The sequence below is a fragment of the Aedes albopictus genome, chromosome 3, assembly GCF_035046485.1.
Source record: "Aedes albopictus strain Foshan chromosome 3, AalbF5, whole genome shotgun sequence".
Taxonomy (NCBI): Eukaryota; Metazoa; Arthropoda; class Insecta; order Diptera; family Culicidae; genus Aedes; species Aedes albopictus.
In genome coordinates, this window is record NC_085138.1 from 375,182,846 (window position 1) to 375,197,944 (window position 15,099).

The window sequence follows — 15,099 nt, forward strand, 5'->3', positions numbered from 1 at the left end:
TAACAAAACTATCACCGGAGCAGAAGTCGTAACGATGGAGATATCCGAGACCGGTGGAAGCAAGCGCTACAAGCTTTCGGATGTGTATACTGTCGATAACCTCGGCTTACCGCAACAGACCACGGACTACGCAGAGCTGGCAACACGATTCGCACATCTCGACAAACTCCCGGTGAAAAGCTTCAGGTCCGCGGTACCAGGAATCCTGATAGGGCAGAGCAATTGTCATCTGCTAGCTACATTGAAGCTGCGGGAAGGGGGATTGAACGAGCCGATTGCAACAAAAACTAGGATCGGATGGGCGGTATGCGGTAGTCTACGGAGGTCACAGGCGGTCACGATGCAAACGCAGCTCCACATGTACGCAGAGCCGAGTACCGTTGACCTTCACGAGTACGTTCGGCGCTTTTTCGAAGTCGACAGTCTGGGAGTTGCCGTCGTGCCAGAGATGAAAGGAGTCGAAGAAGAACGAGCCTACAAAATCCTGGATGAAACTACGCGCCGTACCAGTACTGGGAAGTTTGAGATAGGATTACTGTGGAAGCATGACTATATCGAGTTTCCGGAAAGTCAACCGATGGCGGAACGACGCTTCAAGTGCCTCGAGAAGCGTTTATCCCGAAACCCCGAGCTGTATAACAGTGTGCGACAGCAAATAGCAGACTTCACCGCCAAGGGGTACATACATGAAGCGACAGCGGAAGAAATCGAAGGATTTGATCTGCGGCGTACCTGGTATATGCCGATTGGAGTCGTCGTCAATGAGAAGAAGCCAGGAAAAGTTCGGGTTATCTGGGACGCAGCGGCGAAGGTCGACGGGGTATCTTTAAACTCCATGTTGCTTAAGGGCCCAGATCTTCTGACATCGTTATTATCTGTCCTGTTTGCATATCGGGAGCGCGAAGTGGCAGTGTCAGCAGATGTCAAGGAAATGTTTCTACAGATGCTAGTTCGAGCGCAGGACCGCAGTGCCTTGCTGTTCCCGTACCGAGATTCTCCAGAACTTCCGATGACTACCATGGTGTCTGATGTAGCGATATTTGGAGCTGCCTGCTCTCCAGCCCATTCGCAGTACGTTAAAAACTTAAACGCGACCGAACAAGAAGCAGAACTTCCCCGAGGAGCAGAGGCAGTGAAAAAGCGGCATTACGTGGACGACTACGTGGACAGCTTCGATACGGCTGAGGAAGCATTCGAGGTTGCAAAGGAAGTGGTCGAGGTCCACAAGTGAGCCGGATTCCATATCCGCAATTGGATGTCTAGCGACAGGAGTGTTTTGGAGAAACTGGATGAAGCGAATGTGAAGCCGTCGAAAACCATGCTACCGGAGAAGGACGTTGGATTCGAGCGAGTCTTGGGAATGGCGTGGATACAAGAGAAGGACGAATTTGTATTTTCGTTGAACTTTTGCGAGAAGGTGCGAATCTTGCTGGACGGCGACGCAATACCAACGAAAAGAGAAATGCTGCGTCTGGTTATGAGCCTCTACGATCCTCTGGGTTTAGTGGCGTCCTTTGTCATCCATGGGAAAATCTTAATCCAAGAAGTTTGGCGCACAGAGACGGACTGGGACAGCAACATTCCAGGAGAGATCGCTACACGCTGGATGGAATGGTTGACTGTTCTGAAAAGCATGACTGGGTTGCGTATACCTCGATGCTATTTTTCAGGATACGATCCGAGCAGCTACAACAATCTTGAGCTGCATGTGTTCGTGGACGCAAGCGCTCAGGCTTACGCAGCAGTCGCATATTTCCGCATCGTGGATCGAGGACAGATCAGGGTTGCGCTTGTTTCGTCGAAAACGAAGGTTGCACCACTCCGAGGACTTTCGATTCCACGATTAGAGTTGATGGCCGCATTGCTTGGAGCTCGCTTACGGAGAACGATCGAAGACAACCATAGGCTGAAGGTGACAAAAACATGTTTCTGGAGTGACTCATCGACGGTTTGCTCGTGGATCAAGTCGGACACTCGTCGGTATCGCCAGTTTGTGGCATTCCGAGTCGACGAAATATTGAGCCTTTCGAACATCGATGAATGGAAATGGATTTCGACTAAGATCAACGTAGCAGATGAGGCAACGAAATGGGGAAAAGGTCCTTCTTGCAACGTAGACAGCCGATGGTTTCGGGGCCCAGATTTTCTGTACGAACGCGAGGAAGGATGGCCGATGAGACCCGAAGAAGAAGAACGTGTGGATGAAAGCGACGAAGAACTACGAGCGGCGGTCGTTTGCAGTCATCTAGTCATGCAACCGGTGATTGACGCAGAAAGATTTTCAAAATTTGAACGGTTACGGAATAGCACGGCATACGTTTACCACTTCACTAACAATCTGCGTACCACAAGAATGGATTCACCTGGTACGATTGGTGTGACCAGCAAGGAACTACAGATGGCCGAAAACTTGTTGTGGCGGATAGCACAATCCGAAGCGTTTCCTGAAGAAGTAGCAATTTTGAAGCGGGAACAGGATGATAAGAATTCGTCAAGGAAGCAACTACCTACATCAAGCGGACTTGTGAAGCTTTCGCCATTCGTGGATGATCACGGAGTACTTCGAGTGGAGAGTAGAGCAACAGATGCGCAAGTATTAGCCTACGATACGAAGTTTCCAATCATCCTGCCAAGGAAACATCGTATTACGGAGTTGCTGCTGGACTTCTATCATCGCAAATACGGTCATGCCAACGACGAGACCGTAGTCAACGAGGTGCGACAGAAATTCCACGTTTCACGCTTGCGGGTGGAGGTGCGTCTGATCAGAAAACGCTGCATGTGGTGCCGTGTGTACAAAGCAACACCAGTTGCTCCTAAAATGGGACCCCTTCCGGCGGTGCGATTGGAACCGTTCGTGCGCCCGTTCACCTACGTGGGCGTGGACATCTTCGGTCCGTATTCAGTGAAGGTCGGACGAAGCACGGTAAAGCGGTGGGTTTGCCTATTCACTTGCCTTACAATTAGAGCCGTTCATCTGGAGCTAGTTGCCAGTTTGACCACCGATGCCTGCAAGAAGGCGATTCGTCGATTCATCGCGCGACGTGGTTCTCCTCAGGAAATATATTCCGACAACGGGACAAACTTCGTGGGAGCTAGTCGAGAACTGCAGGAGGAAACCAGCAGAATTCACACTGAATTGGGCAGCACCTTCACAAATGCCCAGACTCAGTGGAAGTTCAATCCTCCAGCCGCGCCTCACATGGGGGGTTGCTGGGAGAGAATGGTTCGAGCCGTGAAATCTGCACTTGGATCCATTCCTGTCATGCGGAAACTGGATGACGAATCATTCGCAACGGTGCTGGCGGAAGCGGAAAGCATGGTGAACTCGAGGCCGTTGACGTTCATCCCGTTGGAGACGGCCGACCAGGAATCCTTAACGCCAAACCATTTCCTATTGCTCAGTTCGAACGGCGTACGGGAACCGGAGAAATTTCCTACGGACGAAGGCAAGGCATTGCGGAGTAGTTGGAACCAGGTGAAGCACACCCTGGACAACTTCTGGCGTCGTTGGGTGGTGGAATATCTGCCGACTATTATACGACGGACAAAATGGTTCCAGGATGTACGACCGATCACCATCGGGGACTTGGTACTAGTGGTGGACGAGAATATCCGGAATCGGTGGTTGCGAGGACGAGTGATCGTCACGGTTCCAGGAAAAGACGGAGTGGCGCGTCGAGCAGAAGTGCAGACCTCAGCAGGGATCTTGAAGAGACCATGTACGAAGTTGGCTGTGCTGGACGTAGAAGGATCTGGTGACGCCCAACCGGAAGCTAAGGCGACACACGGGGGAGGATGTTCTCCGCACAGCCCACTGTCGGTAACTCATGCGCCACAATACATCCAACGGGCGATACGGGAGGCACCATCAGTCAACAACGATGACGGGCAAAATTGAACTGAGGACTACTACAGTTGTACTGATAGATTGATAAACAGATTTGGTGAAATCGATTTGTATTTGGATTCGAGTATTTGGAATTATTTAGAATAAACAGAAAGGTAACTTAGAATCTATTTTGAACGTAATTAGCGTACTTACGTGTTAAACTTACAGGCTAGTTAAACAGTTAGTATACGGCTAGGTTGTGAGATAGATTGTATTGAGATAGTACGGACACTAAATTGTAAGTACACATAAACATTATTGCTAAACTTTTGCTAAACCTAAATAAACATTTTTTAGCTTTGAGCTTATTACCACCCTAAATTGGGCCATTGATTTGCTGCAAGGAACTCCGTCGAAATCTATCCCAACAGGATTCCTCCAAAAATTTTTACAGGAATTCCAGGGATTTCACTGGGAATTCCTGCAGGGATTCCTCTAAGATTCTTCCTGGAATTACTGCAGAGATTCCTACAGAAAATCCTCTACAGATTTCTCAAAGAATTCCTCCAAAGATTACTCCAATAATTCTACTAGAGATTCTCCAGGAGTTCCTCGAGAGATTCCTCACAGAATTCCTACAGACATTCCCTGAGCAATTCTTCCTGAAATACCTCCAGAAATTCCATCAGAGTATCCTGCAGGACTTCTCAAGAAATTTCTCAATATACTCAGAAATTCCTCCAGGGATTTCTCGAGGACTCCACCAGGAATTCCACAAGGGAATTTCTCTAGATATTCCTCCAGAAATTCCTCCAGAAATTCCTCCAAGCATTCCTCCAGGAATTCTTTCAGGGATTTTTTTTATAGAGATTCGTTCAGATATTTCTCTATGCATTGTTCCAAGAATTCCTTCAGTCAATCCACCAAAATTTCATCCAGCAATTCCATAAGGAACTCCTCCAGAAATTCCTACAAGAATTTCTTCAGGAATTACCTCAGGAACTCCTTCATAAATTTATCCAGGAATTTCTTCAAAATGTCTACAACAACTTCTCTAAGAATTTCCACAGAGAATCAAGGAGTTCCTTCAGTAAATTCCCTAGCAATTCCTCTTGGAATTTATCCAGGTATTTCTCTAAGAATTCTCCAAGAATTTATTCACAGATTCCTTCTGGAATTCCTTCACGGATTCCACCAGTGAATCACCCAGGAATTTCTCCATGGACTCCTCCTGGAATTCCTCCAGGGGTTCCTCCAAGAATTTCTCCAGAGACTTTTCCAGGCAATCCACCAAGATTTCATCCAGCAATTTCTCGAGGCACTTCTCCAAGAATTCCTTCAAGATTTTTTTCAGGAGTTTCCCCAGGAATCCCTTCGTAAATTTATCAATGAATTCCTTTAGAATATCTACAATAATTTCCAGAGGAATTCCTCATGGATTTTATCCATGTATTCCTCTAGGAATTCTCCAAGAATTCCTCCAGGATTTCACATTCCTCCAGGAATTTCTCAATGGACTCCTCACGTATTCCTCCAGGAACACGTTCAGGAATTCCTGCAGGAATCCTCCAGGGGTTCATTCAGAAAATCTTCTAGGATTTTTTCCAGGAATTCCTCCAGAAATTTATCCAGAGCTTCCTCTAAATATTCATTGAAAAATTTCTTCTTCATGAATTTCTCCAGGAATTGCTCAAGGAATTCTCCTTGGGATTTCACCTGGGATTTTTCCAGAAATTTCTCCAAGAATTCCTCCAGGAAATCTCTAAGAATCGCACCAGCCATTCCTCTAGGAATTCCTACCCGAATTTCTTTAGCAATTATTTCCGAAATTTCTCCTGCGCTTCCTTCCAGAATACCTCTAGGGATTCCTTCAGGAATTGATCCAGGAATTTTGACAGGGATTTCACCAGCATTTTGTCCAAAAGTTCCTCCAGGCATTCCTCCAGGAACTACTCCCGAAATCATTCCAGGGATTCCTTCATAAATTACTCTAGGAATTCCTCACGAGATATCTTCAGAAATTTTCTTAAGGATTCCACCCAGAATTTCTCCAGTAATTACTTTCAGAAATTCCTTCAAAGAACTCTTGAGGAATTCCTTCCAGTTTTCCACAGTATTTGCTCCAAGCATTTCTGCAGGAATTCCTACAGAAATTCTTCCGGGATGTCCTCCAGAGAGTTATGTAGGAATTCCTCCAGGACAACAGAAATTTCAGAAATCCTGCCATCATCTTTTCTAGTGATGCACCCTAGAATTTCTCCAGGATCACCTGCATATTTTTCTGAATTAAAGGATTTCTGTAAACTTGTCATGTAATAACTCTGGAGCCAGATGATGGTCATTTTCTACAAATTATTTTAAATTCAAAGCTTTATTTTTGACAAATAAAAATTGCCATCACGTCCATCAATTTCACCCGAAATGACAGTACCTTTCTGAGACGCGTTTAGAGGTTCCATTCCCCGACCAATTTGCTTGTCCCGAGATTCGGGATAAAATTTGTTGTTTGTCCCGGGAAATCTCGGGATCCCGGGAAAATTTTCAAAGTGCTTAAAAACGCAATGTTTTGGTTAGGAATATGTTTTATTCATCAATAAAAAAAAAAACAAGTAACTGTTCTCATCAATTTGAATTCGTTCTTTGAAGATACGATTTCAAGAAGTAAATGGTAATAATGATTTCATCGGACAGTGGGGTTCGCTTTTTTGAACAGATATATCCAGAGTTCGAAAAGATACGCTCGCTATTAGTTGACATCGGTTTAATTTACCATGTAGTACAAAAACTGACAGCTCTTTTTGCGTACAGGACAATCCAGCATTCAACTCAGCAGCATCATTATCGGTCTGTCTTTGGCAGTCTTGCAACAATTTTACTACTAGTTCTTTGATGAACTTAATCATTTGCGTTTTAGATAAGCTTTCGAGTTCTGCTGGCACTTGCGTTGACAACGGAAGACCGTGAAGGAACTTCAGCGCTGTTATTATTTCTTTTTGTCGCCGTTCGTTGATTCTCTTCGTTACGTGATTGCATCGAAGAGGTCGTTTCCAACTTTGGAGTTACTTATCTTAACCCATATCCGCCCAGCGTTCTATTTATAGGACAGATGCCCCGAACGCCCAGCGTCCTATAAATAAGACAGTCCTTTTGATGTGAATATCTCCAGAATTATGCAAAATTTTAGAATACTTTCTCAGAGAATTATTTCCCTGCAATATTGACAATGATTAATAACACAGCGTAACAAAAATTAACTTTTGGTCTGCCTCAAGAGCAAACTTATGTGTCTCCGAAGGATTTTGGGCCGCTGAATCCGAATCCGGGCTCAGATTTGCTCTAACACGTCACAATTTTGAGCTATACCTCAATGTATAGGGCAATATATGCGATTCTGGGCTTTTTTGACTGCAAGCCATTAAGCGAGGTAATATTTTTTAAGCTATCAAAAGGTTAATTGGTAAATTAACATCTAAATTAACGACTAATGCAAAATATTTCGTTTTACCCAATCGAATTTGATAGTTTTAAGCGATTTATGTTAGGTACGATATTTCCCATACAAGTCACCCTCCAAAAGTTGCATGCAAGTTTACATACCAACATAAAATGCTTAAATCTCTCAAATTTGATTTGGTAAAACGAAATATTTTGCATAAGTCGTTAATTTAGATGTTGATTGACCAATTAACCTTTTGATTGCTTAAAAAATATTACCTTGCTTAATGGCTTGCAGTCAAAAAAGCCCAAAATCGAATATATTGCCATATAAACTGAGGTATAGCTCAAAATTGTGACGTGTTGGAGCAAATCTGAGCCCGGATTCGGATTCAGCGGCCCAAAATCCTTCGGAGACACATAAGTTTGCTCTTGAGACAAAAAAATGTTGCGCTGTGTAATTTACAGTTTATTTCTACGGCAGAGTTGTTAATCAATACATACAAAAGTCGATGTATGTATGATTGTATGTTTATATGTGTGTATATTTGTCTATTTGTATATAAATATGTATTAGGCCTGTCCATTTTTTCAAAAATGTTCTCTGTTTCTCAAGTCCACCCGCATATTTTGTTTGGTATCCTGAAAGCAGTAACTGGTCAACATTTCAGCCAAATCCATTGAAATTAAGAGGTGCATCAAATCAAGTTTGTGTTTTTCGACTATTTTCGAACTTCAAAAAATCATAACAACACTAAAACTTGTCAAAAATTAATTCTACCGGCAGAAATTGAAAGATATACTTGTTTGCTGCAAGTTTTCCAAACAATGTATGCCAATAAAATTAAAGGAAGCATATGTAATTATCACATTTGTAATCAGAAAAACCTTAAAAAGTTATTTTTTGATCGATTTTGTTCTGGGACACCCTAACATACGTAATAAGTTGAAAATTTTAAAACGGCATAATATTCTTCAATGTTTTGTGGTTATTTGCTTCTTTGACATCAATTTTGTAGGAATTGAGCAAAAATTACCAAAAATCGTGAAAGCCAAATGTATCCTGAAAACCAGCATTTTGGGGGCAATCACGCTTGAGAATCACAACATTTTTGAAAAAGTGGACAGGCCTAATATGTATATATGTATGTAGCAACTTTGGCTAACTCATTACACTTTTCCAACCTGAAAAGAAGAGGATACGCGTTCTGGCTGAAACCCTCGGATATCGCGATAATAGAAACACGGCAATACAGTTTGAGACGTATATTCCTCGAACAGAAAAACAACCGCACGATAGCTCTCACCGATTAATACTGTTCTCCTCCTATGCGATGGGGTCGTAGTCGGGCGGTCGTCTGCGATTGAGAGAGCACACATGTAGGGATGTGCCACATGTCGAGACTCTTATAAGATCACTGCTCGGGGGGCGCAATAGGAATCCGCTTAATAGGAGACTACCCAAGTAACCACAAGCATTATATCATAACATTAATTCAATCGTATTATAGCTTGGCTAATGCAAGATAACTTTTATTCTACATCTGTCAAGTAATGAAGCGTTACATCTACATTATGAAAGCATTGAAGCATTATGGGATTTTGACAGTACGGTATAGTTCTATAGGGCCGTTGTTTAATGCTTCATTGCATTATCATGTCAAAAGCTTTATGGCAATCAATAATGCAAGCATTTATTACTTTATATATGCCTTTACTAAGGCTTCCATCACTGAAAACAGAAAAAAAAAAAACACTCAGTTCGAAGAAAAATAAACTGTAAAACATGTTTAGAAACAGAACCATTGAAAAGAAAGGAAAACAAACCCAAATTTTCATGGATTGCTGCGTAGCACTTAGATTATCATGCTCAGATGTTGCTGTTTAAAAATTTTCTTGTTGGGGCATGAAGACAATCAGATGCTGAGGGAACAAAACTTATGTGGGGAATTGGTTTCCTTATTTAACATAGTGCTCCGATTTCATAAATGAAAGGATTAAAGCGCTGTTTGTATTGTTCCTTATTTATTGTGCTTTTTGAGCACACAGACAAATTTATGTCTTAATATTATCATGTGGAGCGGATCTGGTGTGATGGTTAGAACACTTGACTACCACGCCGAGGACCTGGAATCAAATCCCACTTCCGACAAACTCACAAAAAATAGTGAGTTCTTCCTTCGGAAGGGAAGTAAAGCGTGGGTCCCGAGATGAACTAGCCTAGGGCTAAAAATCTCGTTAATACAGATAAAAAAAAAATTAATATTATCTTTGTTTGTGGAATCAATCGGTTCTGTAATCACTTGTTTTCGACTAGGATGAGTTTGGGAAAGTAAGATGACTGATAGCATGCCGACCCCAGCACAACTTTTAGAGCTGCTGAAAACACAACTCAATAAGGCACGATCTGAGTAAACGTTATCTTATGTTGCACATTTTTCCAGGTGCAAAATACATTGTCATCGTAGCACACAGCGTTAGCGCGTCCGACTTCCTTCCATCGTTCAATTCCCGAAATAAAAAAAAAATAGACTGAGAGTATCGGAACAGGTATGGGTAGATAAAAATACCTAGAAAATTGACAAAAATACTTTTTTCCTTTTGTTGACATGATGCTTTAAGTATACATTCCATACGATTTCATTGCATTAGCTATATGGCACAAGCATTTTATATGCTTTAGCAATCACCACAGTAAAGCTTGCTTTAAATCAACAATAGTAGCGCCACTTTCGAATTTAAACCTACTTTAATGGTACCTAAATGACAAAACAACTTTATATCGCATGTCATATAATAAAATATAAAGCGAAATTAATGCTCTATATCCAGCGTCATAGTTACTTGGGATGTTTCTCTTCTGGGAAGACCAATTCTGGTCCTCTTGGAAAACCTGGAATTGTGGAAGACTCCGGGAAGACCAATTCTGGTCTTCCGGGAAGACCAATTCTGGTTTTCTGGGAAGACCAATTCTGGTCGTCTGGGAAGACCAATTCTGGTCCTCTTGGAAAACCTGGAATTCTGGAAGACTCTGGGAAGACCAATTCTGGTCTTCTGGGAACACCAATGTTTCTCTTCTGGGAAGACCAATTCTGGTCCTCTTGGAAAACCTGGAATTCTGGAAGACTCCGGGAAGACCAATTCTGGTCTTCTGGGAAGACCAATTCTGGTCTTCTGGGAAGACCAATTCTGGTCTTCTGGGAAGACCAATTCTGGTCTTCTGGGAAGACCAATTCTGGTCTTCTGGGAAGACCAATTCTGGTCTTCTGGGAAGACCAATTCTGGTCTTCTGGGAAGACCAACTCTGGTCTTCTGGGAAGACCAACTCTGGTCTTCTGGGAAGACCAATTCTGGTGTTCTGGGAAGACAAATTCTGGTCTTCTGGGAAGACAAATTCTGGTCTTCTGGGAAGACCAATTCTGGTCTTCTGGGAAGACCAATTCTGGTCTTCTGGGAAGACCAATTCTGGTCTTCTTCCATCTATGACCTCTCCCGTTACGCTACCCGTGAAGGAAATGGTTCTCTACGCTGGCACTTCGCGTACAACAACTTCTGTCTCTGCTCTCCTTAGCGGAGACCGAGCTAACCAGCTTCGCATGAAGGTGTCAACCTCATAACTACTGCTATTAACTCTTTTCCAATTATTGTTTAAGATTGTTTTAGAATCCCACGAGTAACATGGGAAAGAAGGTCCATCACGACAGAGCCCACGAGTTAAGGCGGTAAGGGACGAATTACTGTAGGGGTGCCCAGGTACCCCATAGGATCTGTTAATGATCTAGCACTATTTTCACCCCCTCGATCATTTATTCCTCGGCACAGGTCGCTTGACATCTTGAATTGGGGTTAGTAGCCCTATTTTGAACCGGCAAGGTACTTTGTATCCTCAACTCACAAATCGATCAACGAGGTTGTACAAACAGAAGGTTTTATTTTCTTGGAGGCGGCAACATTAATGAGTCGTAGACTATTTCGTAAACACATCTTCTACCGTCACGAAAGCAACCAGTCGGTTAATGTACGCCCTTCTGCCTTCTCCGTTCCGGTCTGTTGATAGTTTGTCCCTGACCCTTGCATCTAACACACTTATCGCCGATTGCGATCTTCTAACAAATCAACATTTTGCAATCAGACTGTCTTCAGTACTGAGATGATCAGTGCAGTCTAGCGTGTCAACGGATCAACATGAAGTCATCGCAGCACGACGCTGAACAACCACCAGCGGAAACCGCAAGGACTCTTGCGGAATGGAAGAAACCTTTACTGGTAACGTTTACATTTTTGGCGTTCATCACGACTGCATTTGCATCCTACACGTACGTGTATTTCAATCGACTTAATCAGGGGATGGATACCGATGAGGCTCTGAGCAACGAGGTGTTGGATTCCGCAATCCTTACGTTCGAAACAGAAACGATCGACGATCGAGACAATCAGAAGGTCAACCAATGCGACGAAAGCTCTTACCGCAGCTGGGAAATGTTCAACATAAGCGAAACCAGTTTGATCTACCGTTTGGACCCGATCGAGAACATCTTCTACTTGAAACGACCGCAAGGCCGGGAGCTGATCGTAAATGCTTTAGTGTGCGACGAGTTGAAAACTTTTGGACAAAAGCTGTTCTTCAAGATATTCGAAGAGCTGCAGGTAACATTCGATTTCCATCGTGCCGATGAGTTGACGGGACGCCTAACTGGGATGATAAATATGAAGAAATTGTACAACCGGGATTACGTTTGGACCTGGAGTACATTTGACACTGAACGATACTTCGTTAGTTTGGAGGACTCGGTGCTGTCGTATGTCGTTAGCAGTACACACACGTTGATTGACACTTCGAAGGAAGAACTCCTCAACACCAAAACGATCCAGTTTGAATGTCCCGGCGTTGAGGTTTCTAAAGAATTTAAATCCGTTGAAATGGGCTGGATGGCAGTTGGTCCGACCACCTATCCTGAGCAGCACGCCGAGAATCTGCTACAACTCAGCGGGGTTTTCCAAGCCAATAATGTGTGGCGAACTTTGGCGGATGACTGCATTGCAAAATATGTTAACTCGATTAGAAATTTGGAAATTAAGTCATATTGCAGTTGCAACACGAGTAAAGTGAACTGTACGAATGATAATTGTAACAAGATTTGGGAGTGGCCTAAGAAAAGATCAATTGGCTTCAAAATCTGGTATCAGAATAATCAGTGGACTTTGGCATATCGGTATGATGATCCAAAAGAAAGCGACGAAATACAACTGAACTAATCGCACAATAGTTTATTATCTTTAACATGTAAATGTGAAAACTCCCACTACCGACCACTAGTGGATTCTTCCGAACCTTCATTTGAATCCTTTTCTTCACTAGATTTGTACTCCGCGGCTCCTTCCAGCTCCCAATGATCATCCTCGAAACGGAACTTAAACTCCAGCAGATTTCCACTTGACCAACTCCATAGTTCTTCCACCTTCTTCGCTGTAGTCGCCTCGTACGAATCCTCCTTCACAGCCAGTCCAACATCCACCTTTTTCCCTGGTTTATCCCCTTGACCCAGAAGCATCAACTCCTGCAGGGCCATCGCCACCATCGTGTTGATTTCGGAATCTCTAGCCAACTCCACCAGGCTATCCACATTCTCACCGAACTTAATCAAGAAACCATCGGTATCCACCTTTAGTTCCACAACTGCTGACTCCGACTCGACAAAGGGACTGAACAGGGTTCCGATCAGATTATCCACGCTATCCGCCTTGAGGTGCTCCGTACTAGTCGGAATCTCTCTATCGTGGACCACCGTAGTTGTAGGTTCTTCCCCGTTAACGATCACTCCAGCCGTACCCTGACACGGTAGCTCCTTTGTCCGCAGAACTTCGCCTTGCCGGTAAACCACCCATCCAACCACGATCACGAACAGCAACACTCCGTACAGCACATGCTTCGAAACCGACTTCAATCCCGTACTCTGCTTCAGTACAGCGCCTTCCAAGTCGTACTGCACTTTCATTGTTACTAACCGGTGCGGATCAATACTGAGGATCCCCGTGGTGATCCGCCTACCATATATAATCGTTCAGTGGCCTTAAACCGAGACAGGAATCGGAGTGGCATTCAAACGATCATCGGCCTGTGTCCACACCACCTTCAACGGGATCTCATGTTTTGTCGGAGAGATTAGTTTGAAAATCTAAACATCGCCGATCGCCGGTTGAGATTCATTGCCAAACCGACGCCCGGTGGACGATCGTCGCGTAGTGCGAAACTACATCGATGCTGATAAGAAATAGGAAACAGCGGGCCTACGTTCAACGGCGTTCTTATCGATTTCCTTGCTGCGTTAGCTTTCTCCATTGTATTGGGAAGTAATCAAAGCATCAATCAAAGGACTAGACGAGAAGCACAGACACAGAGACGTAACCCTTAAGAACAATTTTCCTAAAAATCCATCTCAAGGCTAACATGAGCCTTGTTGAAACTTTTGTGCGAAGTTTCCATCAAGGCTCATTGTTACCCGAATAAAAAATACAGTGGAAAAACCGAACGTTGTATTGTAACAGTACTATTTAGAACAACATTTTTACAATAGACAGCACCGTAAAAATAAAAATACAAAAACAATAAGATGTAATGTAGACATCATTCGGTGAATTGTAAAAAGGATTTTTACAATATATTGTACAGGTTGTTGAGTATCGTAACAATACAAAAAATATTTTTCTCCATATATATATTTTTGCAAAACCATACATTTTATTGTATACACTACACGTATATTGATACGTGGGTTTTAATATACCGCACATTGTATGATACATGTATGGTTTTAAACAATACAATGTACCGTAAATAAATTGCACAGCGCAACACTTTTTTGTCTCAAGAGCAAACCTATGTGTCTCCGAAGGATTTTGGGCCGCTGAATCCAAATCCGGGCTCAGATTTGCTCCAACACGTCACAATTTTGAGCTATACCTCAATTTATAGGGCAAAATATGCGGTTTTGGTTTTTTTTTGACTGCAAGCCATTAAGCATGGAATTTTTTTTTTAAGCAATCAAAAGGTTAATCGGTCAATTTACATCTAAATTGACGACTCATGCAAAATATTTCGTTTTACCTAATCAAATTTGATAGATTTAAATATTTTATGTTAGTATGAAAACTTGCATGCAACTTTTGGATGGTGACTTGTATGGGAAATATCGTACCTAACATAAATCGCTTAAAACTATCAAATTCGATTTGGTAAAACGAAATATTTTGCATGAGTTGTTAATTTAGATGTTAATCGATCAATTATCCTTTTGATTGATTAAAAAAAATATTTCCATGCTTAATGGCTTGCAGTAAAAAAAACCCAAAATCGCATAGTTTGCCCTATAAATTGAGGTATAGCTCAAAATTGTGACGTGTTGGAGTAAATCTGAGCCCGGATTCGGATTCAGCGGCCCAAAATCTGTCAGAGACACGTAAGTTTGCTCTTGAGACAGACCAAAAGTTATTTTTTGTTACGCTGTGTTGTTTTTAATTGTAATTTCACTGCTCGCTATACATTCAATCAAATGTTTTTGGAATGGTTCCCTTTTGTTATGTTGTATTGTTTTACATTAAATAAACCATATAATGTTATATCACCGACATGTCGGTGGTTATATTGTCGTCGCGGTTGAAACCCGAAGTTTCCCCACACCCGACAATCGAATTTTCTCAAAATCCATACGTGAAACCTAACGTCGGACGTAGTGCGCTGGACAGCGGACCTGGTCCTCTACCTAGCGCACTATGCCCGACGTACGTCCGACACACGGTTTAGGAGAAAAATCGATTTTCGCGTGTCAAAAAAT

General features: G+C 42.8%; 3 protein-coding genes across 3 annotated transcripts; 2 read left to right on the forward strand and 1 right to left on the reverse strand.

Moving 5' to 3' along the window:
• Positions 1–1,255: 1,255 nt before the first annotated feature.
• On the forward strand, positions 1,256–3,901 carry LOC115260572 (uncharacterized). The gene has a single exon (XM_062858171.1). It carries the CDS (start codon positions 1,256–1,258, stop codon positions 3,899–3,901), a length of 2,646 nt encoding a protein of 881 aa, XP_062714155.1.
• A 7,381-nt stretch (positions 3,902–11,282) lies between these two features.
• On the forward strand, positions 11,283–12,523 carry LOC109409857 (uncharacterized). Its single transcript, XM_019683360.3, has one exon. It carries the CDS (start codon positions 11,453–11,455, stop codon positions 12,521–12,523), a length of 1,071 nt encoding a protein of 356 aa, XP_019538905.3. The 5' UTR covers positions 11,283–11,452.
• Positions 12,524–12,570: 47 nt separating this feature from the next.
• On the reverse strand, positions 12,571–13,566 carry LOC134291806 (uncharacterized). Its single transcript, XM_062860030.1, has one exon. The coding sequence runs from the start codon at positions 13,261–13,263 to the stop codon at positions 12,571–12,573; it is 693 nt and encodes a 230-aa protein (XP_062716014.1). The 5' UTR covers positions 13,264–13,566.
• Between the last annotated feature and the right edge of the window lie 1,533 nt (positions 13,567–15,099).

Bases quoted from the DNA above. Each gene is read 5' to 3' on its own strand.
- LOC115260572 (XM_062858171.1), top strand. From the start codon at position 1,256: ATGTCTAGCGACAGGAGTGTTTTGGAGAAACTGGATGAAGCGAATGTG.
- LOC109409857 (XM_019683360.3), top strand. From the start codon at position 11,453: ATGAAGTCATCGCAGCACGACGCTGAACAACCACCAGCGGAAACCGCA.
- LOC134291806 (XM_062860030.1), bottom strand. From the start codon at position 13,263: ATGAAAGTGCAGTACGACTTGGAAGGCGCTGTACTGAAGCAGAGTACG.